General features: G+C 54.5%; 2 protein-coding genes across 7 annotated transcripts; both read left to right on the top strand.

The window, feature by feature from the left end:
* Nucleotides 1-417: 417 nt before the first annotated feature.
* ANKRD13D (ankyrin repeat domain 13D) lies at nucleotides 418-14,575 on the top strand. The gene is made up of 15 exons (XM_081062642.1): nucleotides 418-669; nucleotides 1,211-1,346; nucleotides 1,453-1,577; nucleotides 2,380-2,425; nucleotides 2,508-2,651; nucleotides 2,903-3,092; nucleotides 11,157-11,223; nucleotides 11,633-11,714; nucleotides 11,924-11,985; nucleotides 12,080-12,210; nucleotides 13,080-13,237; nucleotides 13,336-13,452; nucleotides 13,535-13,698; nucleotides 13,776-13,867; nucleotides 14,198-14,575. Exons 1-15 carry the CDS (start codon nucleotides 580-582, stop codon nucleotides 14,409-14,411), a joined length of 1,818 nt encoding a protein of 605 aa, XP_080918768.1. The 5' UTR covers nucleotides 418-579; the 3' UTR covers nucleotides 14,412-14,575.
* Nucleotides 14,576-15,368: 793 nt separating this feature from the next.
* SSH3 (slingshot protein phosphatase 3) lies at nucleotides 15,369-23,129 on the top strand. 6 transcript variants are annotated; one of them, XM_081064980.1, is made up of 14 exons: nucleotides 15,369-15,807; nucleotides 16,278-16,318; nucleotides 16,903-17,134; nucleotides 18,028-18,146; nucleotides 18,228-18,299; nucleotides 18,663-18,728; nucleotides 18,835-19,023; nucleotides 19,107-19,200; nucleotides 19,456-19,584; nucleotides 19,661-19,707; nucleotides 20,319-20,465; nucleotides 20,661-20,861; nucleotides 20,956-21,229; nucleotides 22,168-23,129. In XM_081064980.1, exons 1-14 carry the CDS (start codon nucleotides 15,742-15,744, stop codon nucleotides 22,444-22,446), a joined length of 1,956 nt encoding a protein of 651 aa, XP_080921106.1. In that variant the 5' UTR covers nucleotides 15,369-15,741; the 3' UTR covers nucleotides 22,447-23,129. The 6 variants fall into 6 exon arrangements, with proteins under 6 accessions (XP_080921106.1, XP_080921107.1, XP_080921104.1 ...); XM_081064981.1 differs by having other exon boundaries at nucleotides 15,606-15,807; nucleotides 16,281-16,318; XM_081064982.1 differs by having other exon boundaries at nucleotides 15,629-15,807; nucleotides 18,028-18,096.
* The last annotated feature ends 2,840 nt before the right edge of the window (nucleotides 23,130-25,969 follow it).

The following is a 25,969-nucleotide window of genomic DNA, read 5'->3' as shown; positions in this document are numbered from 1 at the left end:
CGGCCCGCTGCGCGCACGCACGCGCAAGTCCCGGAGGCCCAGTCCCCGCCCCTCGCCGCGCCGCCCCGCCCCGGGACCCCCTCCTTCCCCTGTTGGACCGCCTCAAGGAGGGGTCTGCGCTGGTCTTGGGGCGCCCCCTGCAGGCCGCGGACAGAGCTGTAATCAGGTCCCTCCCTCTGGACCGCCCCCAGGCGACCCTAGTCCGACCGAGGCCAAGCGGAGACCCGGTCCTAGCTTCGCCCCTGGTGCGCGTGGTTGCCATGGAGACTGGACCGCGCCCCACGCCCACCCCCAGCGCGCGCAGGCCCGGTTGCGGTTGCCATGACTGCGGGAGGCGAGGGGGCGCGCGGCCCGACGCCCCGCCCCGGCGCTGCCCCGCCCTCCCGACCCGCCCTCCCTGCCGCCTGCGCCGCGGCCGCTGCAGCTACTGCGGCGGGGGCGCGGGGGTTCCCGGGCTGCGGTGGGCACGGCTCCGGCGCGGCGCGCACTGGAGGCGAGGGGGCCGCGGCAGGCCCCAAGCTGAGGCGGGACCGGGGCACCCCCGCCACGCCTGCCCGGGATGCGGCGCTGAGGCCCAGCATGGCCGGCCCGGGCCCCACCTTCCCGCTGCACCGGCTCGTCTGGGCGAACCGGCACCGCGAACTGGAGGCCGCGCTGCACAGCCGCCAGGTGAGGCCCGCCGGGTACCAGGGCCGTCCTCCGGGCCCCTCACCCAAAGCTGTGGCCTCCATCCTAGAGCCCTCCTACACCTGCTCAGCGCCGCAGCCGCTTGCGTGTTCATCCTTCCCTGCCGGATCCGAAGCCTAGGTGACCTGCCCCTCGCGCTTGAGCCTTTGGCTTGGCTCCCAGCGCTGGGCATCGCCCATCTCCCCACTTCACACTGCATCGGCCCCTGAGCTCGCGCCGCATCACCCTTGAGGCGGGCTGAGAACAAGCAGCCCGGTCCTAGTCCCCAGGCTGGTCCAAACTCTTGACATCTGCCTGACCAGGCCCCACCACCGGGCGCCCAGCGCTGACGCTAGCAGAGCACAGGCGAGGTGGACAGGCCCTTCCCACCAGACCCCTTCCCATCCCTGCAGGGACAACCAGGCCTCCCTCTGCCATTTCCACCACCTGTCTGCCTTACTTATTTCCCCCAGTGGCTCCCAACCTTGCTCAGCCCAGTGGTCTTCTTGCCTCTTCCTCTCCTTAACTGTCCCATTTCCCTCAGCACGACATTGAACAGGAAGACCCCCGGGGGCGCACTCCCCTGGAACTGGCTGTGTCCCTGGGGAACCTGGAGTCTGTGAGAGTCCTTCTTCGACACAATGCCAACGTGGGCAAAGAGAGCTGCCAGGGCTGGGCAGGTACTGCAGAGGGCAGAGGGACTCCCCGGAGGCTAGCAGTGCGGTTTGTGAGTGGCCAGGCCTGGGGACATCGATAGAGTGCCCCTCAGCAGCCTGGTGCCCCCAGTCCTGCAGGAGGCAGTCAGCACTGGGGACCCTGAGATGGTGCAGCTGGTGCTCCAGTATCGGGACTACCAGAGGGCCACACAGAGGCTAGCTGGCATTCCGGAATTGCTCAACAAACTTCGTCAGGTACAGCAGGGCACAGAGGTGTGGCCAGTAAGAGGGATGGAGGCCGTGGCAGGGGGCCATGACAGACTGTGTGGGGGTCACCGTGGTCACCCATGCCAGGCCTGGCCTTGGAAGAGCACTCAGCCTATGCAGCATGCTTTCCTGACACTGTCAGTGAGATCCCTCTCGTATGACCCTAGCCCAGGGTCACGTAGGAAAGAGGGCAGTGAAGGCCCACAGGGATGAGAGTGGGCCCTTTGGGAGGAAAGCCTTTGCCGGCATCGAGGGGCCCCCAGTGCCAGAAATCTCAACAGAGCATCAGACCATGAGTCTCCTGGTGAATGCAGGCATTCAGGAATGCTGGATTTTCTGGAGGGAGGATTTCATCTGACTCCAGAGATGTGGCCTGGATCCCTGGAATACCTGTCCACCGTTCTCAAAGCACACGGAGGGGAGGCAGCTGGGAGAGAACACTACATCCTGCCCCCCGACCCCAGGGGCAGGCCCAGAGAGATGAGGACTCTGGGACCCTGAGTGGGCAGGAGTCCCCCAGGGCTCCCCAGCAGGCTAGGGGCCAGGTTGAGACGCTCCCAGGCCTCCAGATGTGTATAGCCTGATCACTTGAAGACCTCTTTAGGGTTCCTCTTGGTCCAGCATTTCCTAAGTGGGGTTTGGTTGTGGTGGGAGCATAGCAAGGCCATGGCAGCCGTCAGGACTTGCTGAAGGATGGGCTCCTGGCAGAGGGGCTGAGACAAGGAGCTCCCCAGGCCCACTGGCTCCCAGCACTAGGCAGGGCCCTGACAAGCGCTCTGGTCTGTCCCAGGCCCCCGATTTCTACGTGGAAATGAAGTGGGAGTTCACCAGCTGGGGTGAGTGGGTACTGCTCGGCTCCCAGGGGCCTGGGGTGGGGCCTTTGGGAAAGAACCCTAGTGACTCCTGTGCCCCTGTCAGTGCCCCTTGTGTCCAAGATGTGCCCGAGCGACGTGTACCGTGTGTGGAAGCGGGGTGAGAGCCTGCGGGTGGACACCAGTCTCCTGGGCTTCGAGCACATGACCTGGCAGCGCGGCCGGAGAAGCTTCATCTTCAAGGGCCAGGGTAAGCTCTGGGGTCTCACTGTGGGCTCCAGAGGTTCTCCTGTGGCTTGTGAAGACCATGCTGTTCTTTCTCTCCACTCCCTAGATGTGGAAGCAGAGGTTGGGGCGGAGGGGACCCAGGGCCTAAGACCGCACACACTGAGCGGCAGGTGGCTGGGCACCATGATGGCCCTCCACCCACTGCTTGGGGCCTCACACTGATTTGCCCCCATCACCCCTCCACCCCCACCCCGACCCCCCGCCGGCTGGCAGAGGCTGGAGCCCTGGTGATGGAAGTGGACCACGACCGGCAGGTGGTGCACACAGAGACTCTGGGGCTCGCCCTGCATGAGCCCGAAGTGCTGCTGGCAGCCATGCGGCCCAGTGAAGAGCACGTGGCCAGTCGCCTCACCTCTCCCATCGTCTCCACCCACCTGGACACTCGCAATGTGGCCTTCGAGAGGTCAGCTGGGGCCTGATCACACTGCGGGCGGTGCCTTTGAAGCTCCTGGTTCAGGCGTCGGGGAAGCTGAGCCACGGCCAGAGGCTGTCAGATGGGGGAGGGGGTCACTGCCGGCCCAGTGTGTCACCCAGACTGCCTGCACATCCTGTGGCAACCTTTGAGCCCCCCATGCCCATCTGCACTGGCAGCTGTCTTCCTGCGGAAGAGGCAAGGTCAGGGTGTCCCATTTCTTGACTTCTGACCTCACATGTTTTCCCATAAAAGCAAGGATTTAGGCTGTGGTTCAGGGCAGCTGTTTCCACCGAAGTTGGCTCCTCAGTATGGCTGTGTCTGGGCCAGAGTCCTTTGTGGGTAGCCTGGGAACCTGACCCCTCCTGCCAGAGTGTCACTTGTGTGGCAACATATGCCCCAATTCCAATAACAGGCTTCAGAAACCGTTTTTTAAAAACACTTTATTGAGATATGATTTCATATACCATGCAGTTCACATATTTAAAGTGTACAATTCAATGATTTTTAGTACATTCACAGATAGGCGACCATTACCGCAGTCGCTTGTCGGTTAATCTCATCACCTCAGAAAGATACCGTGTATCCTTTGTCTGTCAACTCCCCTCCCGTCATCCTGTCCCCCAGCTCTAAACAACTACTTACCTGCTTTTGGCCTCTATGGATTTCCTTGTTCTGGATATTTCCTATAGCTGGTAGCATATCATATGTGGTCTTTTGTAACTGGCTTCTTTCACTTAGCAGAACATTTTCAAGGTTCATCCTTTTGATGGCTGAATCCTTCGTGTGAATAGACCACATTTTGTTGTTTATCCATTCATCCATTGATGGACATTTGGCTTTTTCTATCTTTTGACCATTATGAATAACGCTGCTATAAACACTATGTACAAATTTTTGTGTGGACATATGTTTTCATGTCTCTTGGGTAGAAACTTAGGAGTGGAAGTGCTGGGTCATGTGGTAACTGGAAATTTAATTGTTTGAAGAACTGCCAGGCTGTTTATCAAAGGGGCTCTACCATTTTCTGTCCCTACCAACAGTGTATGAGGGTTCCAATTTCTCCACATCCTCACCAACACTCATTGTTCACTTATCTGTTTATTTTTTGGATTATAGCCATCTTATTGGGTGTAAAGTGGTATCTCATTGTGGTTTTGATTTGCATTTCCCTAATGACTAATGATGTTGAACATCTTTTCACGTGCTTATTAGACATTTATTTATTTTCTTTGGGAAAGTATCCCGATCTTTTGGCCATTTAAAAAATTGGGTTATCTTTTTATTATTGAGTTGTAAGAGTTCTTTATAAATTCTTATCAGATATATGATTTGCAAATATTTTCTCCCATTCTGCGGGTTGTCTTTTCATTTTCTTGATGATGTCCTTTGAAGCATAAAAGTTTTTAATTTTTATGAGATCCAGTTTATTTTTTTCTTTTATTGCTTGTGCTTTTAGTTTTCTAACAATACTTTGCCAAAGTCATGCAGATTTTCCCCTTGTTTTCTTCTAAAGGTTTTATGCTTTTAGCTCTTACATTTAGGTTTTTGATCCATTTTGAGTTAATATTTGTATATGGTGGAGGTTAAGGGTTCAACTCCATTCTTTTACACGTGACTATCTAGATGTCCAACCACAATTTGTTAAAAATACTGTTATTTTTCCCTTGAATGGTTGTGGCACCCAGGTGGAAAATCAATTGACCATAGATGTATGGGTTTATTTTTGGACTCTCAATTCTATTCCATTGATCTGTATGTCTATCTTTGTGTCAGTACTACACTATCTTAATTAGTATTGCTTTGTAGTAAGTTTTGAAATCGTAAAGTGTGAGTCTTCTGACTTTGTTCTTCTTTCTCAGGATTATTTTGGGTATGCTGGGTACCTTGCAATTTCTACAAAGAAGGCTGATTCGAATTCCCAACCACAGTTTCCCAACTGCAGATTCCTAACTGCTGTTGGTAGAATTCATGGATGTAAAGGGCTGACTGTAGTTAAGTTTTGAGGGAGTCAAAAGTTATACGGATTTTTCAATTGCATGGGGGTCAGCACTGCTAACCCCGCCTTGTTCGAGGGTCAGCTATGTAAGTTTTGCGCTTCTTTTGATGCATTTATTCTAAGCATTTTATTGTTTTTAATGCTATTATACATGGAATTATTTTCTTTATTACATTTTTGAATTGTTTGTGGAAAATCTGTAAAAACATAATTGATTTTTGTATATTGATCTTATAGCTTGCAACTTGCTAAACTAAAACAACTCATTTTTTAATTCTAATGGCTTTTTAGTGGATTTCTTATAATTTTTTATATATGAGAACATGTCATCTGTTAATAGAGATACTATTACTTCTTTCTTTCCAGTCTGGATGCCTTTTATTTCTTTTTCTTGGCTAAAATCTGAAGGAGAATGTTGAATAGAAGTGGCAAGAGCAGACATCTTTGTCTTGTTCCTGACTTTAGGGAAAAAGTATTTAGTCTTAGATCATTAAGTATGATGTTAGTTGTGGTGCCCTTTATCTGGTTGAAGAAGTTCCCTTCTATTCCTAGTTTTTTGAGTGTTTTTATCATGAAAGGGTTTGGATTTTATGAGATGTTTTTTTCTCTGCCTATTGATATGATCATGTGACTTTTATTTTTATTGTATTGATGCATGTTATATCAATTGATTTTCAGATGTTGAGACAACCTTGTATTCCTGGGATAAATTCCACTCGATCATGGTGTATGATTCTTTTCATATGTTGCTAGGTTTGGTTGGCTAGTATTTTTTTTTTTTTTTGGTTGGCTAGTATTTTGTGTTCCTATTAATAAGGGATATTGGTCTGTAGTTTTCTTTTGATGTCTTTGCTTTTAGTATCTGGGCAGTACCTCACAGGATGAGTTAGACAGTGTCACCTCCTTGTCAATTTTTTACAAAAGTTTACAAGTAATTGGTATTAATTCTTTTCTAAACGTTTGGTGGTTTTCATTGGTGAAACTATCTGGGCCTGGGCTTTTCTTTGTGGGTAGTTTTTTTATTTTATAACCACTTCAATCTCTACTTGTTGCAGTCTATTAGATTATTTCTTCTTGAGTTTGTTTTGGTAGCTTTTGTCTCTTTAGGATTTGTCCATTTCACCTAAATTATCTAATTTGTTTGGGTAGAGTTGTTCATTGTATTCTTTTACAATCCTTTTTATTCTGTAATACCAGTAGTAATTCCCTCTCTTTCATTTCTGATTCTAGTAATTTGAGTCTTGTCTTTTCTTGGCCAATGTAACTAAAGGTTTGTCAATTTTGTTGATCTTTTCAAAGAAACAGCATTGATTTAATTGATTTTCTCTAATTTTCTATTCTGTATTTTATTAATTGTTCACTCTCATATTTATTATTTCCTTCCTTCTGCTTGCTGTGATTTTAGTGTGCTGTTTTCCTAGTGTCTTAATCTGGAAAGTTAGGTTATTGATTTGAGATCTTTCTTCTTTCTTTTTTTTGGCTTTATTAGTTTCAGGTGTGCAAAGAAACATACTAGACATCTAAACACCTCATAAGGTGGCAAACCACCCGCAAGCTCCTACCCCTCTGACATCCTGTAGAGCTGTTACAATACCATCAGCCATCTTCCCAATGTTGTGCTCCACATCCCGTGACTATGTGGACCTATATACTTAGGTATAGTTGACATTCAGTATTATTCTACCTCAGCTCTTCAGGTGTATAGCACATTGGTCAGACACCTACACAGTCTATGACGTGATCCCCCTGATAAGTCCAGTGCCCATCTGGCACCTTATATGATCTTTATAACATTGTTGATTATATTCTCCATACTGTATTAACTATCAGTTTATATTTCTTAATGCCTTCACCTTTTTCACCCTGACCCCAACCCCATTCCCATCTCTCACCCTGATAGATCTAGTACCTATCTGGCACCATATCTAGTTATTACAATATTGTTCACTATGTTCCTTATGCTATAACCTATATCCCCATGACTGTATAACAACCAATTTGTACTTCTTAATCCCTTTTCCCTTTCACCCATCCTTAACTCCCCTCCCATCTTAAAGAAGTCCCTCTAAGAGTCCTTGTAATACTGGTTTGGTGGTGATGAACTCCTTCAGCTTTTTCTTGTCTGGGAAGCTCCTTATCTGTCCTTCAATTCTAAATGACAGCCTTGCTGAGTAGAGCAATCTTAGTTGTATGTCTTTGCTTTTTATTACTTGGAATATTTCCTGCCACTCCCTTCTTGCCTACAAAGTTTCTGTTGAGAAATCAGCTGACTGACAGTCTTATGGCGGCTCCCTTGTAGGTAACTAACTGCTTATCTCTTGCTGTTTTTAAGATTCTCTCTTTGTATTTAAACCTTGGCATTTTAATTATGATGTGTCTTGGTGTTGGTCTCTTTGGGTTTATCTTGTTGGGACTCTCTGTGCTTCCTGGGCTTGTACCATGTTTCCCCAAAAATAAGACCTAACCGGACAATCAGCTCTAATGTATCTTTTGGAGCAAAAATTAATATAAAAATTAATTAATATCACATCTTATTTTACTATAAGACCGTGTCTTATATGATATGATATGATATGATGTGATATGATATGATATGATATAATAATACCGCATCTGGTATAATATAAAATAATGTAATATAATATAATATAATACCAGGTCTTATATTAATTTTTGCTCCAAAAGATGCATTAGAGCTGATTGTCTGGCTAGGTCTTATTTTCAGGGAAACACGGTATGTCCTTTTTCTTCACCAGGTTAGGGAAGTTTTCTGTCATTATTTCTTCAAATAGGTTTTCAATTCCTCACTCTCTCTCTTCTCCTTCTGGTACCCCTATAATGTGAATGTTGGTATGCTTCATATTGTCCCAGAGGCCCCTTAAACTCTCCTCAATTTTTCAGATTCTTTTTTCTTTTTGCTGTTCTGGTTAAGTGTTTTCTGTTACTTTATCTTCTACATCGCTGGTTAGATCCTCTGCTTCATCTAATCTACTGTTGATTCCCTGTAATATATTCTTCGTTTCCATTATTGTATCCTTTATTTCTGACTCATACTTTTTTATGGTTTCCATCTCCATTTTTATGAGATCATTGAGCATTCTTTCTTTTTTTAAATTTTTATTGGGGAATATTGGGAAACAATGTGTTTTTCCAGGACCCATCAGCTCCAAATCAAGTCGTTGTTTTCAATCTAGTTGTGGAGGGTGCAGCTCAGCTCCAAGTCAAGCCATTGTTTTCACTCTGGTTGTGGAGGATGCAGGTCACTGGCCCATGTGGAAATCGAACTGGTGACTTTGGTGTTATGAGCACTGCGCTCTAACCCAACTGAGCCAACCACCCACTCCGAGCATTCTCATAACCAGTGCTTGGAACTCTGCATCTGAAAGAAACTAAGTTTCACTTAGTTTTTTTCTGGAGCTTTGTTCTATTCGTTCATTTGGGACATGTTTGTCTCCCCATTTTGACTACCTCCCTGTGTTGGTTTCTATGTATTACGTAGGGCTGCTATGTCTTCCGGCCTTAGTAGAGTGGCCTTATGTAGTAGGTGTGCTGTGGGGTTCAGTGGCACAGTCTTCCTGGTCACCTGACCCACGCACTCCAGGTGTGTCCCTTGTGGGGGTCGTGTGTGTCCTCCTCTTGTAGTTGAGCCCTGCTTGATAACTGCACATCAATGTGAGGGAATGACCCTGGGCTCACTGGTTGTGAGGACTGGCCTTGACTACAGTGGAAGAGTTGTTGTGCAGGGGCTGCTTCTACAGAGCAGGATCTGCCTGAGCAGGACTCTGGTGCCTCCCCAATCCGCCCCTTGGGTGTGTCATACTTGGAGACAACTGGGTGATGCTCCAGCTCATTTTGCAGCTGGCCACTGGACGCCAGCCCAGGACCACCCTGGAGGGGATCCACTGTAGGTCTACTTCAGCCACAGCCCATGCCCCACCAAGGGTCACCTAGCGGGAGCCAGAAAGAAATCTGAAGATGGCTGCCACCCATGTTGTGCTTGGAAGCACCTTGAGATGCCAAGCTGTGAACCAAAGCCAGCTGCTACTAGTGCCAGTTTAGGGCTGCTGAGCCGGAGGTACAGGACACGCTCAAGCCAGATGCTGCTTGTCTGGGTTACACTGGGTTACGCGAACCTTTAAGATACCCTAGGAAAGAGCAACTTGAGCCAAGGCAGGCAGTCTACATGAAAAAGCCATTGCAAGCAGCCTGGGTGTGCCAGAAAGTTGGGCAGGGCCAGGTCTCTAATCACCAGGGTGTGGCGAATGAACGGTGGAGACTCAGAAATGGCAGCCACCTGTGTTCAAATGCTGGGAACAGGGAGGGCTCAACAAAGAAACAATGGCCTCCACTAGCTCTTCCATCCAAGAGAAAGCTGCCTCTCCAGCCCCTGTCCCAAGCCAGACAACTCAATTCCCCACCATTTGTCCCTGCCATCTTTCCAGCCGTTGCCCCCGTGCTGGAGCTCAAAACGAGTCATTCCACTGGTGAGTAAGTCCGTGCATGGTCCCTTTAAGAGGAATGCCTGGGAGTGCAGCTGCACTCAGTCTCATTCAGTTACAATGTGTGCTGGTTTTCACAACCAAAAATTATGGGGACTTCTCTCCCCGGCACTAGAACCCTGGGCTGGGGTGAGGCTGGTATCTCTCACTCCTTTAGGGGATGGGGGGACCCCCACAGCCGAAATAGCCCTCCTGATCTTTAATGGTCACATGTGGGTGTGGGACCAACCCATGCCATGTCTCTGACCTTCCTACCAGTCTGGAGATGGCTTCTTCTGCAAGACCTTGGTTGAAAGACTTCAATTCAGGGCCGGCCCGGTGGCGCAGGCGGTTAGAGCTCCATGCTCCTAACTCCGAAAGCTGCGGGTTCGATTCCCACATGGGCCAGTGGGCTCTCAACAAAAAAAAAACAAAAAAATAAATTTGAAAAAAAAAAAAAAGAAAGGCTTCAATTCAGCTTGATTTTAGGTGATTCTCAGTAATGGTTGTTTTGTAAATTAGTTGTTAATTTTGATGTGGTTGTGAGAGAAGGTAAACACAGCGTTTACCTACTGCGCCATCTTGGTTATCCCTCTTCTTTCTCAATATAGTCATTTACAGCTATGAATTTCTCTCTAAGCACTGCTTTAGCTGTGTCCCATAAAAGTTTTGATATGTTTGTCATTTCCATTCATCTCAAAGTACATTCTGATTTTCCTTTTGATTTATTCTTTGATCCTTTGGTTGTTTAGTAGTGTGTTGTTTACTTTCAACCTATTTGTGAGTTTCCCAAATCTTTTTTCCATTATTGACTTCTAATTTCATTCCATTGTGATTGGGGAACATACATCGTATGATTTCTCTCCTTTAAATTTTATCGAGGCTTCTTTTATGGCCTAGCATATGGTCTATCCTGAAGACTGTCACACGAGCACTTGAAAAGAATGTGTATTCTGTTATTGTTAGGTGGAGTAGTCTAAAGAGGTCTATTAAGTCTAGTTTATAGTGTTGTTCAAGTCTTCTATTTCCTTGTTGATCTTCTGGCTTCCCATTCTACCCATTATTGAAAGTGGGGTATTGATGTCTCCAACTATTATTGTTGAATCAGACATACTTTTATTTTTAACTTTTTATTATGGAAAATTTCAAACATATATGAAAGAAGAAAGAATAGTGTAATGTACCCATCACCCAACTTCCACATTTATCAACATTTTGCCCATCTTGTTGAACCTATCCTTCCTCGCTTTTTTTCTTTTTTCCTGTATTGTTTTTAAAGCACATCCCAGGTGTTCTATCATGTCAACAGTAAATGCTTCTGCACATGATTCTTCACAGATTAGGATGTTTTACAATCCAGCCCCAACACCATTATCACACCTAAAAAAATTAACAGTAATTCCTCAGTACTTTCTAATCCCCAGTCCTTGGTCAGTTGCCCCAGATGCCCAGGCGTCCTCTTCAAGGCCCCCGTGTGTTTCATAGTGAGAAGGCTAGTGGAGGGGGTCTTTGGAGGAGAAGGCTTTGGCCAGGGTTGGGGGTGTATGTGCTCATGAGCTCCTGTTTGGTCTATTTCAGGAACAAATGTGGTATCTGGGGCTGGCGGTCTGAGAAGATGGAAACCGTTAGTGGCTACGAGGCCAAGGTAGGAGACGCTAGTGGTGGGGGCAGGGGTAGGCGACAAGGCCCGAGAACTCCGCTCCTTCTTCCCAGCTACTCATGTGGAGGGAGAGACAGAGTATCCTGTGGGCTCTGGAAGCCCTGTGCAGCCATGGGAACTCAGTGGGGCCTGAGCACCCAGCCCTTGCTGAACACGTAGGGATCTCCCCCTGCACGGACCCCCAGCATGGGCTCCCCGCCCAAGGTACTGAGATGAAACAAAGACCATTTTCCTCTCATTAGTGACTCCCCAGGGTTCAGACCCTACCACCTCCTCCACTGTGGGGAGTGAGATCTCATCTGTTCCTCACAGGAGGACTTGCGTCCTGTGCTGGGGAGGTTGAGTGTGGGGAACAGACTGAGCCCCCACCTCCTGTATCTCCCCTGCTCCCCAGGTGTACAGTGCCACCAATGTGGAGCTGGTGACACGCACACGCACGGAGCACCTCTCTGATCAGGACAAGTCACGGAACAAAGGTAAAGCCAGGTGCGCCTGCCTGCTGCCTAGTCACATCATGTGGTGGGGTCACTTTGGTCTGGGGGGCAGAGTATCTGGGACACGTTGGGAGGCTGCCGCATTCCTATCTACTCTGTCTCCCCACTGACAGGAGGCTCCCAGGGTGGAGGGGGTGCAGTCTGGGGGCAGTGACCAAAGGCCCCTCATGGGCTCCCACCCTTCTCCGTAGGGGGGAAGACTCCATTCCAGTCCTTCCTCGGGATGGCCCAGCAGCACTCCTCCCACAATGGGGTGAGCCAGGGCTGGGGGGCAGGGGCTGGGGACCACTGGGCAGGGCCAGGCAGGCGCCGCCCTGAGCTCTAAGCGGGTCCTGGGGCCCACCCAGGCTCCTGTGCAGCAGGCAGCCAGCCCCACCAACCCCACAGCCATTTCCCCCGATGAATACTTTGACCCCAACTTCAGCCTGGAGTCACGGAACATCGGCCGCCCCATTGAGATGTCCAGCAAAGTACAGAGGTGAGGTGTGGGGGCTGGCTGGGGACTTCCCTCAAGGACAGGGACCCTGCCTGGTTTGCTGAGCCTTAGCAGACTCCTTTCACACATGGGGCCCACCAGAATGGAGGACCCACTCACCCAGCTGGCTTCCCTCTAGACTCTACACGTTGGGGGCAGGAGCCAGGTCTGTCTTATCCATGATCCTCAGCACCCAGCTCAGGGCTTGGCCCAGAGGGCTGCTCATTCTTCTTTGGTGAATGAATGAATGAGCAGCACCAGCCACGTGTGGCTCTATTCATTAGGCACTTGCTGGGGGCCATCTTGGAGCAGAGTGGGAAGGGCCCACAGCTCTACCACCTCCTGGCTTTGTGGCCTAAGAAAATGTCTTTCCCTGGGAGAGTCTAGTCTCCTCTGTCACACTGAGCCATCTGTTCACGAGGGCGCCACGAGGGTCTGATGGGCTGTGACACAGAGCTTACAATGGGCCCAGTGCCATCCCAGGGACCTCATGTGGACTCTGTCGGCCTCCCAGTGGATTCGAAGCCCGGCACTTCTGACCCCTGGGTTGTGCTGGACCTCAAAGTAGGGCAAAGTAGGGCAAACCCACGCTGACCAGCTGTGGGTTGAGGAGGACACACTGTGGACGAGGCCCAGATTGAAGCCGCAGCCTAGATGTAGCTCCAGCCTGGGCCCAGGGTCTGGGGGTAGCAGGGGCCATAGGGCGGGAAGGACACACGTTCCTGGGGGAGGCAGGCCGGGGCAGCTAAGCAGAAAGAAGGGTGCCCCAGACCAGGTGGAAGGCGAGTAAAGGCAGGTGTCCAGAGTGGCTGGGCTTTAGCACGGAGGCCACCAGAGGTTCCACGACCCGCGTCCTGTGGTCGGCCGGGCAGGTTCAAGGCAACACTATGGCTGAGCGAGGAGCACCCACTCTCCCTGGGGAACCAGGTGACGCCCATCATCGACCTAATGGCCATCAGCAACGCTCACTTTGCCAAGCTGCGTGACTTCATCACCCTGCGCCTCCCACCTGGCTTCCCGGTCAAGATTGGTGAGAGGGTGGTGGGGCAGCAGGGGGCCTCAGGCAGCGCCAGGGGCCAGGCACGGGTGGGTCTCTGGTCAGCAGCTCAGGTTGCGCTGTCTCCTCAGAGATTCCCCTTTTCCACGTGCTCAACGCCCGCATCACCTTCAGCAACCTGTGTGGCTGTGACGAGCCCCTGAGCTCCGTGTGGGTGTCAGCCCCTGGCTCTGCGGTCGAAGCTTCAGGTACCACTGCAGGAGGGAGGGGCTGCACGGCGTGCTGGTGTCTGGGTCCTGGAGGCTGAGCTTGGCCCGTCTGCCGTTCCAGGGTGCCCTTTCCCATGTGAGGTGGACCCCGCTGTGTTTGAGGTCCCCGAGGGGTACAGCGTGCTGGGTGCAGAGCGCAGCGAGCCCCTCCGCGATGAGGATGATGACCTGCTGCAGTTCGCCATCCAGCAGAGCCTGCTCGAGGCGGGCACAGAGGCTGAGCAGGTGGGGCGCGGGCAGGGCGGGGCCTGGCTATGCGCACGGGTGGCAGAAGTGACAGCTCTGGGCTCTGGCTGCCGCAGGTAACTGTCTGGGAAGCCCTGACCAACACCCGGCCTGGCGCCCACCCACCTCCCCAAGCCACGGTGTATGAGGAGCAGCTTCAGCTGGAGCGGTGAGGCCGTCTGGGGCCTACTAGGTCCATGTCTCAGCCCTGCCCTGCCTCTGGGGTCTGCCTGCCAGGGGTCCATAGCTGGTAGGGGTGGGTAGCAGGCAGGTGCTGGGCCTAGGACCCCTGCTGTCTTCAGGGTCACCCGCCATCAGCATTGCTGCTCACCCCCGAAGGTGGCATGCGGGAAGAGGAGAGAAGACCCCACCTTCTCTCTGGTCTCCCAGGTCCCAGCCACCCTGTCCTTGCCCCCCAAAGTCATGTCCCAGCCCTTGGCCTCTTCCTCCAGCCTTGGTGCTCACCAGTCTGCTCTCTCTCTCATGCCTTGCCGGGAAGGGCCCTCCAGGAAAGCCTGCGGATGTCCACAGAGCCCAGGGGTCTGGGATCCCCTCATAGGACGCCCCCGGCCCCAGCTCCCCCAAGCTTTGAGGAGCAGCTTCGCCTGGCCTTGGAGTTGTCCTCACGGGAACAAGAGGAGCGGGAGCGCCGAGGGCAGCAGGAGGAGGAAGACTTACAGCGGATCCTGCGGCTCTCGCTCACAGAGCACTGAACACCAAGCACTCAAGCACCCTGGGAGGGCTGTCCGGGCCATGCCCCCATCCGCTTTTGTAACTTATTTATTTATAAACTGTCTGCTGCTGAGTTCCAGGCCTGGAGCCCTAGGGTTAGGCTTGCATTAGAGACTAAGATGGAAATAAAGAGACCTTCAGCGGCTGGGTTTCTCTGCTCAATGGGGGAGAAGTCCAGGTGTGCTGGGGGGAGACACCGTGGGTGATGGCCTCAGACCTGGGTTCGAATCCTGGCCCTGGCCCCCTTAGCTTCTCTGAGCCTCAGTTTCCTTGGTTGTAAAACAAGACCACATCCCAACCGCAGGGCCTCTGGGAGGGTAAAATGAGCCAACAAGTATCCAGTGCCTGTACAGAGTAGGTGTTCCATAAACATCAATTCCCCTGAACTCTGTCCCACCTACTGAGGACCCAGGTTTCTCCGGCCACCTATTCTGGCTTTCCCAGAACCCACTCATACTCCTTCCTATCAGGGAGAGAGAAAGGCTGGACCTTCAGACTACTTACAGCCGGTGCCCCCTCCCTGCACGCCAGGCCTGCGTTGCTGCTCTGACTCGGGCATAGTCTATCCGAATGGCTTTAGGCAAGTCACTTCCCTCTGCTGCAGCCGTGAACCTGCTTCTCTGCCCTGCCCCCCGCACCTGCAAGGTGGCCCTGCGGCTGTCCTAGGAGCTTCAGGGTTTAGTGCTAAATCCCCCCTGATTTCCGCTGAAGCTTTGCATGTCTCCGAGTGATTCATGCGGAGAGTGGAAGCATGAGGGCCAACTGCCATGGGTACATATGTTTGTGGTGCCCCCCTTAAAATCCACTGTGTCCGGTCCTAAGACCTGTGTCCCCAGTCCTGACTCCCTAGCTCCCATCTCTGCTGGCTAATAGAACGGTTGAGGCCCAAAGCAGTGCTCAGGTGACCTAACTGGGCGGGGCAGGGAGGGCAGGGTCGGGGTGCTTCCTGGGAGGAGGGGCCGAACCCCGAGCCAAGGTAGAAAGCTGCCGGACCTCCTGCCCCCTTCCCTGCCGGTCGCCAGGCTCTGCACCTGCGCCCCGCCCCCGGCTCCGCCCCCAACGTGTTTGCGGGGCGGGGGCGAGGCGGGCAGAACACCGGGAGACGCAAGGGGAGGGGAGCGCGGCCGCTCTGTGCGGGCTCGGCAGGCCGGGCTGGACGGGAGTCTGGCCCTTTAAGGGCCGTCCCCGAGGAGGTGCCAGGCCCTGGTGGCTCCGATCTCTTCTTCCTGGTCCTGCGGGGCAGCGACTGTCCGTGTGGCTGTGGGAGGGCTCCCTGTCCGGTGCCGGCCCAGGTGCCCCCAGCCTGGCCCCATGGCGCTGGTCACAGTGAGCCGCTCGCCCCCGGCCAGCGGCTACTCCACGCCTGTGGGACCCACGGTGAGTCTGGCTTTGCTGTGGTCCTGCCCACGCAGTTGGCTTCCAGCTGGGCCCGGGGGAGCGCGTCCTGCCCACGGGCAGCCTCCCCTCAAGCCTGGGGGTGTGCGGAGAGGGACCCCACGTCTCAGGCTGGAGGGGTTGGGGGGTCTTGAGGCTCCCAGGAACTCGGACTAAGGTGAAACCCAGAGCCCTGAGCGTCAGCCCAGCCTGCGGAGGCCTTACCCCCTTCCTGCCCCAGATCTGGGCCAAAGTATAGCACCCCACCCACCTTTACCCCCCTGCTGCCCTACCTGGACCTGGGCCCTGGCTCCCCCAGTGCCTCCGGTGGGGAGTAGACTGGTGTGGGAAGGGTATTTGACACCTTTTCTGGTTCCACTGGAGGAGAGGCAATTCCCCCCACCCCAGCGTTCCTGAGAGGGGAGAGCATAGTACTTCCCCGCCTCACTCTGCACTGGGGACCCCTTTTTCAGCAGGACCAAGCCTCGAAGCGGAGAAGCCGGCTCCAGCGAAGGTGAGTACCTCCCCACAACAGACACAACGCTCAGCCGCTGAGCCTGGCCACTGCCATCCTGGAGGGCTCACAGCCAAAGCCAACTACTGGATACGTAGGGCAGTGTTGGCAGTGGGAACGGCTGGTGGGCATGGCTGGCTTGCAGCACCAACCTGGCTGCCCTAGCTTTCATCTTCCCGTGGGTCAGTTGGGCAAGCTCCTTCACCCACTATGCTAGACCCTGACTCAGGCCAGTGGTCACAAGCCAAAGGGCAGGATGGGACAAGGCCTGAGGATTCCTGGGTCCCCACCAAGTTTACAGCGCCTGCGGGGTTAGGCAAGCAGGTGGGAGGGGCAAATGAGCAATCACCAGCCCCCTCAGACAAAAACAGATGGGCTGGGGGCTTGAGAAGCGCGGCTCTTAGTGTGGTGGCTGCACGCCTGTGAACTGGTTGGAAATGCACATTCTCAGGCCCCCACTCCAGACCTACTGACTCTGTGCCTGGGGCCCGACACCTGCTTTAACAGACCCTCCTCCCCGTGACTCTGATGTACCCGTCCCGAGAGGTATGACGGGCCATAACAGTTCTCCCCTGCCTTGCCAGGCAGAGCTTTGCAGTGCTCCATGGAGCTGTCCTGGGGCTGCAGGATGGAGGGGACAATGGAGAGGCAGCTGAGCCCAGCCCTGAGCCAGCAGAGGAACCCCCAGGCGAAGAGCAACTCCACGGGCACCAGACAGACAACGGGCATGGGCCCCAGAGCCCCCAGAAGCTGGAGCAGAGTCAGCACCTCCACCTCATGGTGGAGCTGCTCAGGCCACAGGACGACATCCGCCTGGTGAGGGCCCATCCAGAGCCTTGGAGGGGGAAGAGAGCTCCCCTGGGGTGAGGGTAGGAGAGGGCAGAACTGAGCCAGGGTGTGTCTGGGGAGCAGTGGTGTGAGGGCAGGGGGCACCCTGGGGAGTGAAGGGGTTACCCAAACCCCTACAACCCTACAATCTCAGCTGGAGTTGTTTTAACAGGGGGAGGTCCTATTGTCAGGTCTCTAGAGGGCTGCGAAAGTACAGAGGTTTGTCCTGCGTGAGTCCATAGGGCCCAGTTAGGTCCAAGAGCTGGGGTTACACAGGGGTGTTTCTGTGTAATCATAGCGAGACCTTCCTGACAGTGGGAGTTGTCCATTAAAGGACCTGTGTTCAGGGGGCCCACTGAGCACCCACTGGGAGCTGGTATGAGGGGAGGGGCCCTTGTGGGGGATGGGACACAGGTGGGAGAAGGAAGACCAGTTCCCAGATGCCTGTGGGACATCTTACTGTCTGCAAAATGCTTTTGTAAAGCTGAATTTATTCCACGGAAGCACTGTCTTTTATTGAAATTGTGTCCTTAGTATTTCTTTGGTGACAAACATTTATTGAATGAAATGATAGTAAGGCAAATGAAAGGGTTTTTTTTTAAACCACCTTCCTAGGCAGAAATAAAAAATGGGCAATCTATGTCAGGTCCATTCTCCCCTTTTTTCCACACACATCCCCTTTTAAACATTTTGTTGGACCATGAAATCCGAAAGTTGGGAACCACTGGAATGTAAGCGCTCATCTGGTATCTGGGGAGAAAGCGGATGGGTGTCAGGGAGCAGGCGGCAGGTCTGTTCTAGGCCCAGGTGTGTGTCCAGGCGGCGGAAGCAGGGTCCTTGGGCCCCTGGGAGCCTGGGCTTCTGTCTCCCTATCTTCCCAGGCAGCCCAGCTGGAGGCAGCACGGCCCCCCCGGCTCCGCTACCTGCTGGTCGTTTCCACAAGAGAACGTGTGAGCCAGGATGAGACAGTGCTCCTGGGGGTGGACTTCCCTGACAGCAGGTTGGGAGCAGAGAGAGCAAGGGAGGGGGGCAAGGAAGGGAGGCGCTGGGGAACAATGGCTTTCCCTCTGTGTCCTGCCAGCTCCCCCCACTGCACCCTGGGCCTGGTCTTGCCTCTCTGGAGTGACACCCAGGTGTACCTAGATGGAGATGGGTAAGAGGTGGCAACTGGAGGGAGGGGAAAGGAGAGAAGAGGGGCCAGGAGGTGGAATAACCAAGTGGGATGTATACAATGGTGGGGCGGTCACTGGGGACCAGCTGCAGAAGTCCAAGCTGGGTGTCTGGAGCATGGGCCTACTCTCCGCTCTACTTCGGATTCACTGTGTGGTCCTGGGAAGGTCACCTAACTTCTCTGGGCCTCAGCCTCCTCTATCTGGCAGAAGGGGCTTATTTTGAAGCTCAGGTGAGGTGTACATATTCTGAGGACCAGCCTCACGAGGTGGCTAGTGAGTGGGCGTCTCAGGGGCTCTGTCCCAGAGCCTGGAGTGGGGTTTCACCCACACCTGGTCTCCGGCAGGGGCTTCAGCGTGACCTCTGGTGGGCAGAGCCGAATCTTCAAGCCAATCTCCATCCAGACTATGTGGTGAGTAAGGGCTGGGATGGGCCAGCCTCCTCTCCTCGGAGATGGCTGCGGGTCTGGGTAAGGGCAGCAGGGAGGGCAGTGTGGCCCAGTGTCTCTTCTGTTTCAGGGCCACGCTCCAGGTGTTGCACCAGGCATGTGAGGCGGCTCTCGGCAGTGGTCTTGTGCCAGGGGGCAGTGCCCTCACCTGGGTCAGCCACTATGAGGACAGACTGAGCTCTGACCAGAGCTGCGTCAATGAGTGGATGGCTATGGCTGACCTGGAGTCTCTGCGGCGTCCCAGCACTGAGGCTGGCCGGTCAGTGCCGGGAGGAGAGAAAAAGAGGGGTTGCCACCGTAGAGTAGGGAAGGGGCCCCCAGACTGATGGGCTCGGCTCTCAGGCCCTCGGAACAGGAGCAGATGGAGCAGGCGATCCGGGCTGAACTGTGGAAGGTGTTGGACACCAGTGACCTGGAAAACATCACTTCCAAGGAGGTGGGCAGGGAGCGTGCCAGGGCCGAGCAGGGGGTGGGGGCCGGGTGGGGTGGGGGAGCCGCCAGCTGGCAGCCAGAGGTTTCCTCTCCTGGGAGCCTCTGCACCTGAGTCTCCTCCTGTCGTGAACCCATCCCTGACGCTTGGCCCCAGCTCCTCTCTCCAGACGGGATAGGCTGTGGTCCTGCGGCCCCCAGGAAGGGTGGAACCGCCGGCACCTTGAGAAGCCGCTGAGCCGCCCTCTGCCCCTGCCTGCAGATCCGCCAGGCCCTAGAGCTGCGCCTGGGGTGCCCCCTCCAGCAGTACCGCGACTTCCTCGATAACCAGATGCTGCTACTCATGGCCCAGCAAGACCGGGCCTCCCGAATCTTCCCGCACCTTTACCTGGTGAGCTCCAGGGTGAGGGCCGGGAGACTGATGGCGCAGCTGGGCGGGGAGAGTGAGGCTTCTCTCCCCGTCGCAGGGCTCCGAGTGGAATGCGGCCAACCTGGAGGAGCTGCAGAGAAACAGGTAGGGTTCCGGGCCCCCTCAGGACTGCCCACCCTCTGTCTGTCCCCTTTGCCTGGCTTCTCCTTAAGGGCCACCTGGCCAGGAACCCCCAGCCCCGCCTCAGCAGCTGCTAGCTCTGCTTCCCACAGGAGAACAGCCACGCTGCCGGCCTGCTGGCAGCTCCTGGGCCTGCTCTTCTCCTGCCCCACACCGTAAAGGGGAGATGAAAGAGCCCCTCTCCCAGGGGGACCTGGCTGCCTGCTCCCATAGGTTCCTGTCACTTGTCCACCATGGGCTTCTGGAGAAACCTGCTGTGGTACCTGTCAGCCCACTGCTGCAGACCCACGCAATCTCAGCTGAGCTCAGAAGTTGTTCTCGAACTGACTTCTGAGACTAGCAGAAGGGTCAGTGTTGTAGTAACCCCGGCAGCCACCTGGACTAGACGGGAAACGAGCCCCGTGGGCTGAAGTGATTGGCTCACGGTCACAGCCATCTCCTCCCACCATAACTGTGCCGCCCCCACCTGACTCAGAGACAAGAACTAAACAGAAGTGGCCCGGCCAGCCGAGTCCGCTGGCCACAGGCCCGGGGCCCCTGGCCACGTCAGCCTGGCCTCGCACCCCCCATTGCAGGGTCAGCCACATCCTGAATATGGCCCGTGAGATCGACAACTTCTACCCCGACCGCTTCATCTACCACAACGTGCGCCTGTGGGATGAGGAGTCAGCCCAGCTGCTGCCCCACTGGAAGGAGACTCACAGCTTCGTGGAAGCCGCCAGGTCGGGCTGTCCCCACCCTCTCTGCCCACCCCACCTCAGCTTCAAGAGGTCCCATGCCCTCCTCCTGGCCACTCTGGCCCTCGGGGTCCTTCCGGCCTGGGTGAGCCTGCTGCCTGCCCTGCCCCCACCCTGCAGGGCCCCTCCCAGCGAGAGGCCAGGAATGGGGGAGGGACTGACCACGTCTTGCCTCCACAGAGCGCAGGGCACCCGGGTACTAGTTCACTGCAAGATGGGTGTCAGCCGCTCGGCGGCCACCGTGGTAGCTTATGCCATGAAGCAGTACGGCTGGAGCCTGGAGCAGGCCCTGCGCCATGTGCAGGAGCTCCGGCCCATCGCCCGCCCCAACCCCGGCTTCCTGCGCCAGCTGCAGACCTACCAGGGCATCCTGACTGCCAGGTTCAGGGAGGGGGCCAGGGGGGTGGGGTGGTGGGGTGGGCGCTGCGGGGGCTGCTGGGTCACTCAGAGCTGACTCAGCGCCACCTCCTCACAGCCGGCAGAGCCATGTCTGGGAGCAGAAAGTGGGTGCGGCCACCCCAGAGGAGCCCCTGGCCCCCGAGGTCTCTACACCATTCCCACCTCTTCCGCCAGAACCGGGGGGAAGTGGGGAGGTGATGGCTATGGGTTTGGAGGAGAGCCAAGCAGCCCCCAGAGAGGAGCCTGGGCCACGGCCCCGCATCAACCTCCGTGGGATCATGAGGTCCATCAGCCTCCTGGAGCCGCCCGCAGAGTTGGAGAGTGCCTCGGGGGCTGGTGAGCTGCCAGAGGTGAGGCTGGGGCCGGGTAGGAGCCCAGGGCGAGGGGTACATGGTGGGAGGATGGAGAAAGACCAGGACTGGTGTTTCAGCCCTAAGCAGGGGCACCTGAGCGTGGGCACCAATCCCTGGGCAGCTCCCTCTTGTCCCCTCAGAGCAGCTAAGGCGACCTAGTGAGGGCAGATGAGTGGTGCTTTCCATGGGAGCTGGAGAGCCGTCGTAGGACCAGGGGCATGGAGGGGGCTCCTTGGGAGCCTGCCCCGGGCTGAAGGCTGCAGGCAGCTCGCAGCCTGAGGAGAGGACTTGCTTCCTGAGGGGCAGGGCTGCCCGGCCGTGCAATGAGCATCCTCCAGGCAAGAAGGTGGGCACCAATTGCTGGTCTTGGCAGCCCATCCCAAATCTGAGAGGCAACACATCAAAGGATGGAGTGCAGAGGGGTCATAACACTCACACAACCAAAGTCCTGGCTGATCTCAGAGGGAGGGAACACTGGGGACAGCCTTCCTGGAGGAGGCGGCTCTGGGTGTGGAAGGATGCGGAGGAACGGACGGTTGGTGGATGGATGTGGGGGCTCCTAAAGGCGGGGTGTCCTCCCTGGGAGACAGCTCAGGGCCCGGCATCCGGAAGGTGTTTCGCCTGTGGCTCACAGGATTGCCTGTTCAAAGGCAGAGGGAGCAAGAGGGGGAGGAGAGGGCCTCAAGGACATGGCAGGGAAGCCTAGGAGGGCTTCTGGGGCCAGAAAGAAGCTGCAGGCAGGTGAGGGCCGAGGCGCAGGGGTAGGAGGGCTGGGGTGCTGTCATTCCTCCTAGGGAACTGTGACCCACGAGCTGCCTAGCTTTTTTGTATCCCTTCAATTAACATTCTGCACCCGCCTCTTCCAGGCTCTGCTCCATGCCCCTGCCCTGGAAAGACCCCCTGTGACTCTTCTTCTTTATACTTCCACCTTCCAGGTTTTCTCTTCAAATGAGTCCTCAGATGAAGACCCTCCGCAGCCCTCCCCTCAGCTCGCAAAGGCTAAGAGAGGCCGGCGGGTCCGCAAGGGGCCTTGGCCTGCCCTGAAGTCCCGCCAGTCTGTGGTCGCCCTCAACAGTGCCGCCTTGGTGGCCACCCGGACCCAGGCCTTCCAGCAGCAGGAGCAGGGGGCGGCTGGCTGTTCCTCCACACCCAGGCTCCGGAAAGTGGTGAGGCAGGCCAGCGTGGATGGCAGCGGGGAGGAGGGCGAGGCCTGAGGCCTCACACACCCATGCCCCCCTAGACACAAATAGAGGTGCCTGAACACAGCTCCTGGGACGAGCACCCCTCACTCCCATCAGCCTGTCTGCACTACTCTTAGCTCCTCCCCAGGAGGCCCCTGACCCCATCACTACAGCCTCAGCTCCCACAGCCTTAAGTCTCAGACCCACGTCCACCTGTCCAAGGGCTCAAGACTTTCTCTGTAATTGGGAATGTGGTGGAGAGACTGAGGCGCTTTGGGGGCCAATAGCACACTAGCTTCATGCGCAACTGCTGCCTGAAACACTTGCAGCCACGGAATAAAGCACAGTTTCCCAGTGCAGAAGGCTCGTGCTCCCTCCCTCCCCCACTCTGTCTCAGCCCTGCCCCCTCTCTTTCCTGGGACCCTCCATGCCAGAGAACCAGTGGCCCCCAGTCCTCAGTCCCCAGTCCTGGGAGGCTCTGAGGAGGGGACTGGCAGGTAGGCCTCCCTCACATACCTTACAGCCGGCCCGAGTCTCTTGCTGCTGCCCCCAGCACACACACCTGCCCCCCAAGCCTCCCTGCCCTCTACAATGGCACTGCCCTGGGCCACAGGGCACCAAGCCAAAGAGAGTCTTTTTGTCCTTCACAGCCTCTGGTCCGTTTTTCATAATAGTATCTGGCTTTGTACTTAGAAATAAAAAACATTTTCATATTATTTTCAATTTTATGATAAAGCCATCTATCTCCCCATCAGTCTGCTGCTTCTCTGGTTACACGAAGAGTTTGGCCTCTCCTTACCCCTCCAGTCTCATAGTTCCCAGGTGTCTGGGGACAGGCCTGTTTGGGGTGGGGTGGGAGGAAGAATGGGGAACGGGGAGGCCAGTGCAATCTCCCTCATCTTCTAGGGCAGGGCCTGGGTAAATGTTAGCTGCCCACGCCCCCTCAGGTAGGTCGGCGGGGAAACAAGTCTGCACTGGGCAGCAGGTGCTTAGCTCTGTTGGGACAGCTGAAGGGAGTTACCTAGGAGGAAATGGAAGCTGCCTGTGCCTGTCTGGACAGGGCCCAGCCTGTTCCAGAAGCTAAGGCTCCTTTTGGACACTTGATGCTAGTTATTGAATATACTTTGGGTCCCAAGAATCCTTTGCTGCTATAGTGCATGAGAGGCTGATTTTCCCAGCAGCCCATGTCTGCCAGGGAAGAAGGACTCTTGATGGACCCTTCCCTTCTGCCTAGGTGTTCACTCTCCTCAGTTTTCGTGTTAAAAAAAGAGTGTCTCCATCTTTATCACTTCTAGCCCTCTTCCCAAGTTCACATTTTCTGCCCCATGACACACTGTTTGGTTGTGGGGTGGGTATGCAAGTCCTTCCCTCAAAGCAGGCCTCAGAGGTAAGAGCTGGCACCAAATATTCTCACTGACTGAGACCTCACACCCAGTTTTAAGAATGAATCTCTCACTCACACGCTGGTGCTATAACCCTCGAGTCTTGAGGTGCAGGAAACTTGGGTTCTAGCCCTGGCTTCACCATTTACAAGTTGTTTTCACCTTGAGTTTCTGATTCTTTCTGTAAAACAAAGGGATTAGACCAGGAAATCCCTAAGCGCCCCCCTCCCAGTTTGATATTTTAACAATACACGTCACTATACATTGATAGAATTCAGCCTCAACATGCCCTCTAGAAGAATCATTTGTACCTGTCTGGTTGGCATGCGTAGGGTCACAAGGTGGGGTACAGAGAAGCTACTTCTGATTCTTGATCCGCTTGGCTGGTCCACTCAGCCTGCCATCCTACAGCCAACCACGAATCCCACTCAGACTGCCCTTTCAGTAGGCCTAGGCTGGGGCTGGAGGCAGGTGGGGTGACCGTCAAGAGGGAAGCCAAGGCCAGGCCCTGCCCTCCTGCAGCCTGTGCAGCTAGGAAGGCAAGGGCCAGTCATGGACTCGGAGCTGTGGGGCCCACTCAAGTGTATGGAGGCCTCTTGAGAAGTAAGAATTCAGCACATGGGGGGAAAAACTGGAGGGGAAACTGCATCAAAAATGCAGACAAATGATTAAGAACTACATGTATATACAAACACATTGCTAACGGGGCAAAAAACAGTTTAAAAATATGTATATAAAATTAAAAGTATGTCTCCCTCAGATCCTGCCCGCCAATCCTTCACAGGCAACCAGTGTTACCAGCTTCTTGAGTCCCTTCAAAGACATTCCATGCTTATGTCATCAAATACATATTTGTGTATTCTTTTTTAAAATATGGCATATTAACATACTATTCTGGACTTTGAAAATGTTTTCCGTATCATGAAGAGTTGCACACCAGTACACAATGCTCTGCTTTATTTTTTTAAAGAATAAAAAGCGTTTATTTGGGGCCGGCCCGGTGGCTCAGGCGGTTGGAGCTCCATGCTCCTAACTCCAAAGGCTGCCTGTTTGGTTCCCACATGGGCCAGTGGGCTCTCAACCACAAGGTTGCCCGTTCAATTCCTTGAGTCCCGCAAGGGATGGTGGGCTGCACCCCCAACAACTAGCAACGGCAACAGGACCTGGAGCTGAGCTGCGCCCTCCACAACTAAGACTGAAAGGACAACAACTTGACTTGGAAAAAAGTCCTGGACGTGCACACTGTTCCCCAATAAAGTCCTGTTCCCCTTCCCCAATAAAAAAAATCTTTTTTTAAAAAAAAGCCTTTATTTGAGCAAAATGAGCTGCTGCTCTGCTTTATTTTTAAAATCATCACACACGTTCTGTTCTGAGGACTCCCTCGTTACTTCAGTGATCATCGCCCAATGAACACTGAGGTTGTTTCCAGTCCCCCCCCCATTCCAAGTCACTTACCCCTGTATACCTGTGCTTTCTTGTGCACACGTGGCCACTAAACCTGTAGGACACATTTCTAGAATTGCTGAAGCAAAGGCTACGAGCATATTTAACTCCGAAAGGCCTTGCCTAATTTCCTTCCCGGAAGTCGCACTAACACACAGCGAATGGCACCGGCTGCCCATGTTCGTCAAGGACTGTCCAGCCTACACATCAGTGCCTCTTAGGGACCTTGCAACGCTCCCGCTCCCGGAGGAGAAAGGGCAGGCCTCCTCATTCCCACCGTTTTACACACAAGGAAACGGAGGCCCACAAAAGTAACTGTGTCCCGGACAGAACCCGAAGCAGATCCTCGGTTTCCGGACCTCAGTCCAGGTGTCCTCGGAGGCAGGACAGGCCCCGAACTCGGGACAGGACGGGCGGTCACGGGCAGTCAGCCCAAGACGCGCCGAGGGTCCGGAAGCGCGGGGGCTCCGGGAGGGAGGGTCGGACGAGCCCTGCCCACGGGGTCCCGGTCCGACTCCCACCGGATGAAGAAGCTTCTCGGGGGCGGAGCCGGAGCCCAGCCCCGGCTTGAACCCTCGTGCGGCCGGACCGTCCTGGCTTAGCTCCCACCTTCAAAACGTTCTCCGGACTCCCTGGGACTCGGCTCCGCTCGGGCTGGGTCGGACCCGGAGCCAGGGCGGCCCCTCGTCAGGACAAGTTTTCAAAAGGCAAAACCGAACGCGCCAAAGACA

Source organism: Rhinolophus hipposideros (genome assembly GCF_964194185.1).
Source record: "Rhinolophus hipposideros genome assembly, chromosome: 10".
Classification (NCBI taxonomy): domain Eukaryota; kingdom Metazoa; phylum Chordata; class Mammalia; order Chiroptera; family Rhinolophidae; genus Rhinolophus; species Rhinolophus hipposideros.
The sequence above is the reverse complement of the archived record's forward strand: the minus strand, read 5'-3'. Positions and strand labels throughout refer to the sequence as shown.

Coding starts and splice junctions, on each gene's coding strand:
- ANKRD13D (XM_081062642.1), top strand. CDS start 580: ATGGCCGGCCCGGGCCCCACCTTCCCGCTGCACCGGCTCGTCTGGGCG. Junction 2,426..2,507: donor GTGGGAGTTCACCAGCTGGG/GTGAGTGGGTAC, acceptor TGCCCCTGTCAG/TGCCCCTTGTGTCCAAGATG. Junction 13,699..13,775: donor CGGGCACAGAGGCTGAGCAG/GTGGGGCGCGGG, acceptor TGGCTGCCGCAG/GTAACTGTCTGGGAAGCCCT.
- SSH3 (XM_081064977.1), top strand. CDS start 15,742: ATGGCGCTGGTCACAGTGAGCCGCTCGCCCCCGGCCAGCGGCTACTCC. Junction 15,808..16,277: donor CCACGCCTGTGGGACCCACG/GTGAGTCTGGCT, acceptor CCCCTTTTTCAG/CAGGACCAAGCCTCGAAGCG. Junction 19,201..19,455: donor AAAACATCACTTCCAAGGAG/GTGGGCAGGGAG, acceptor CCCTGCCTGCAG/ATCCGCCAGGCCCTAGAGCT.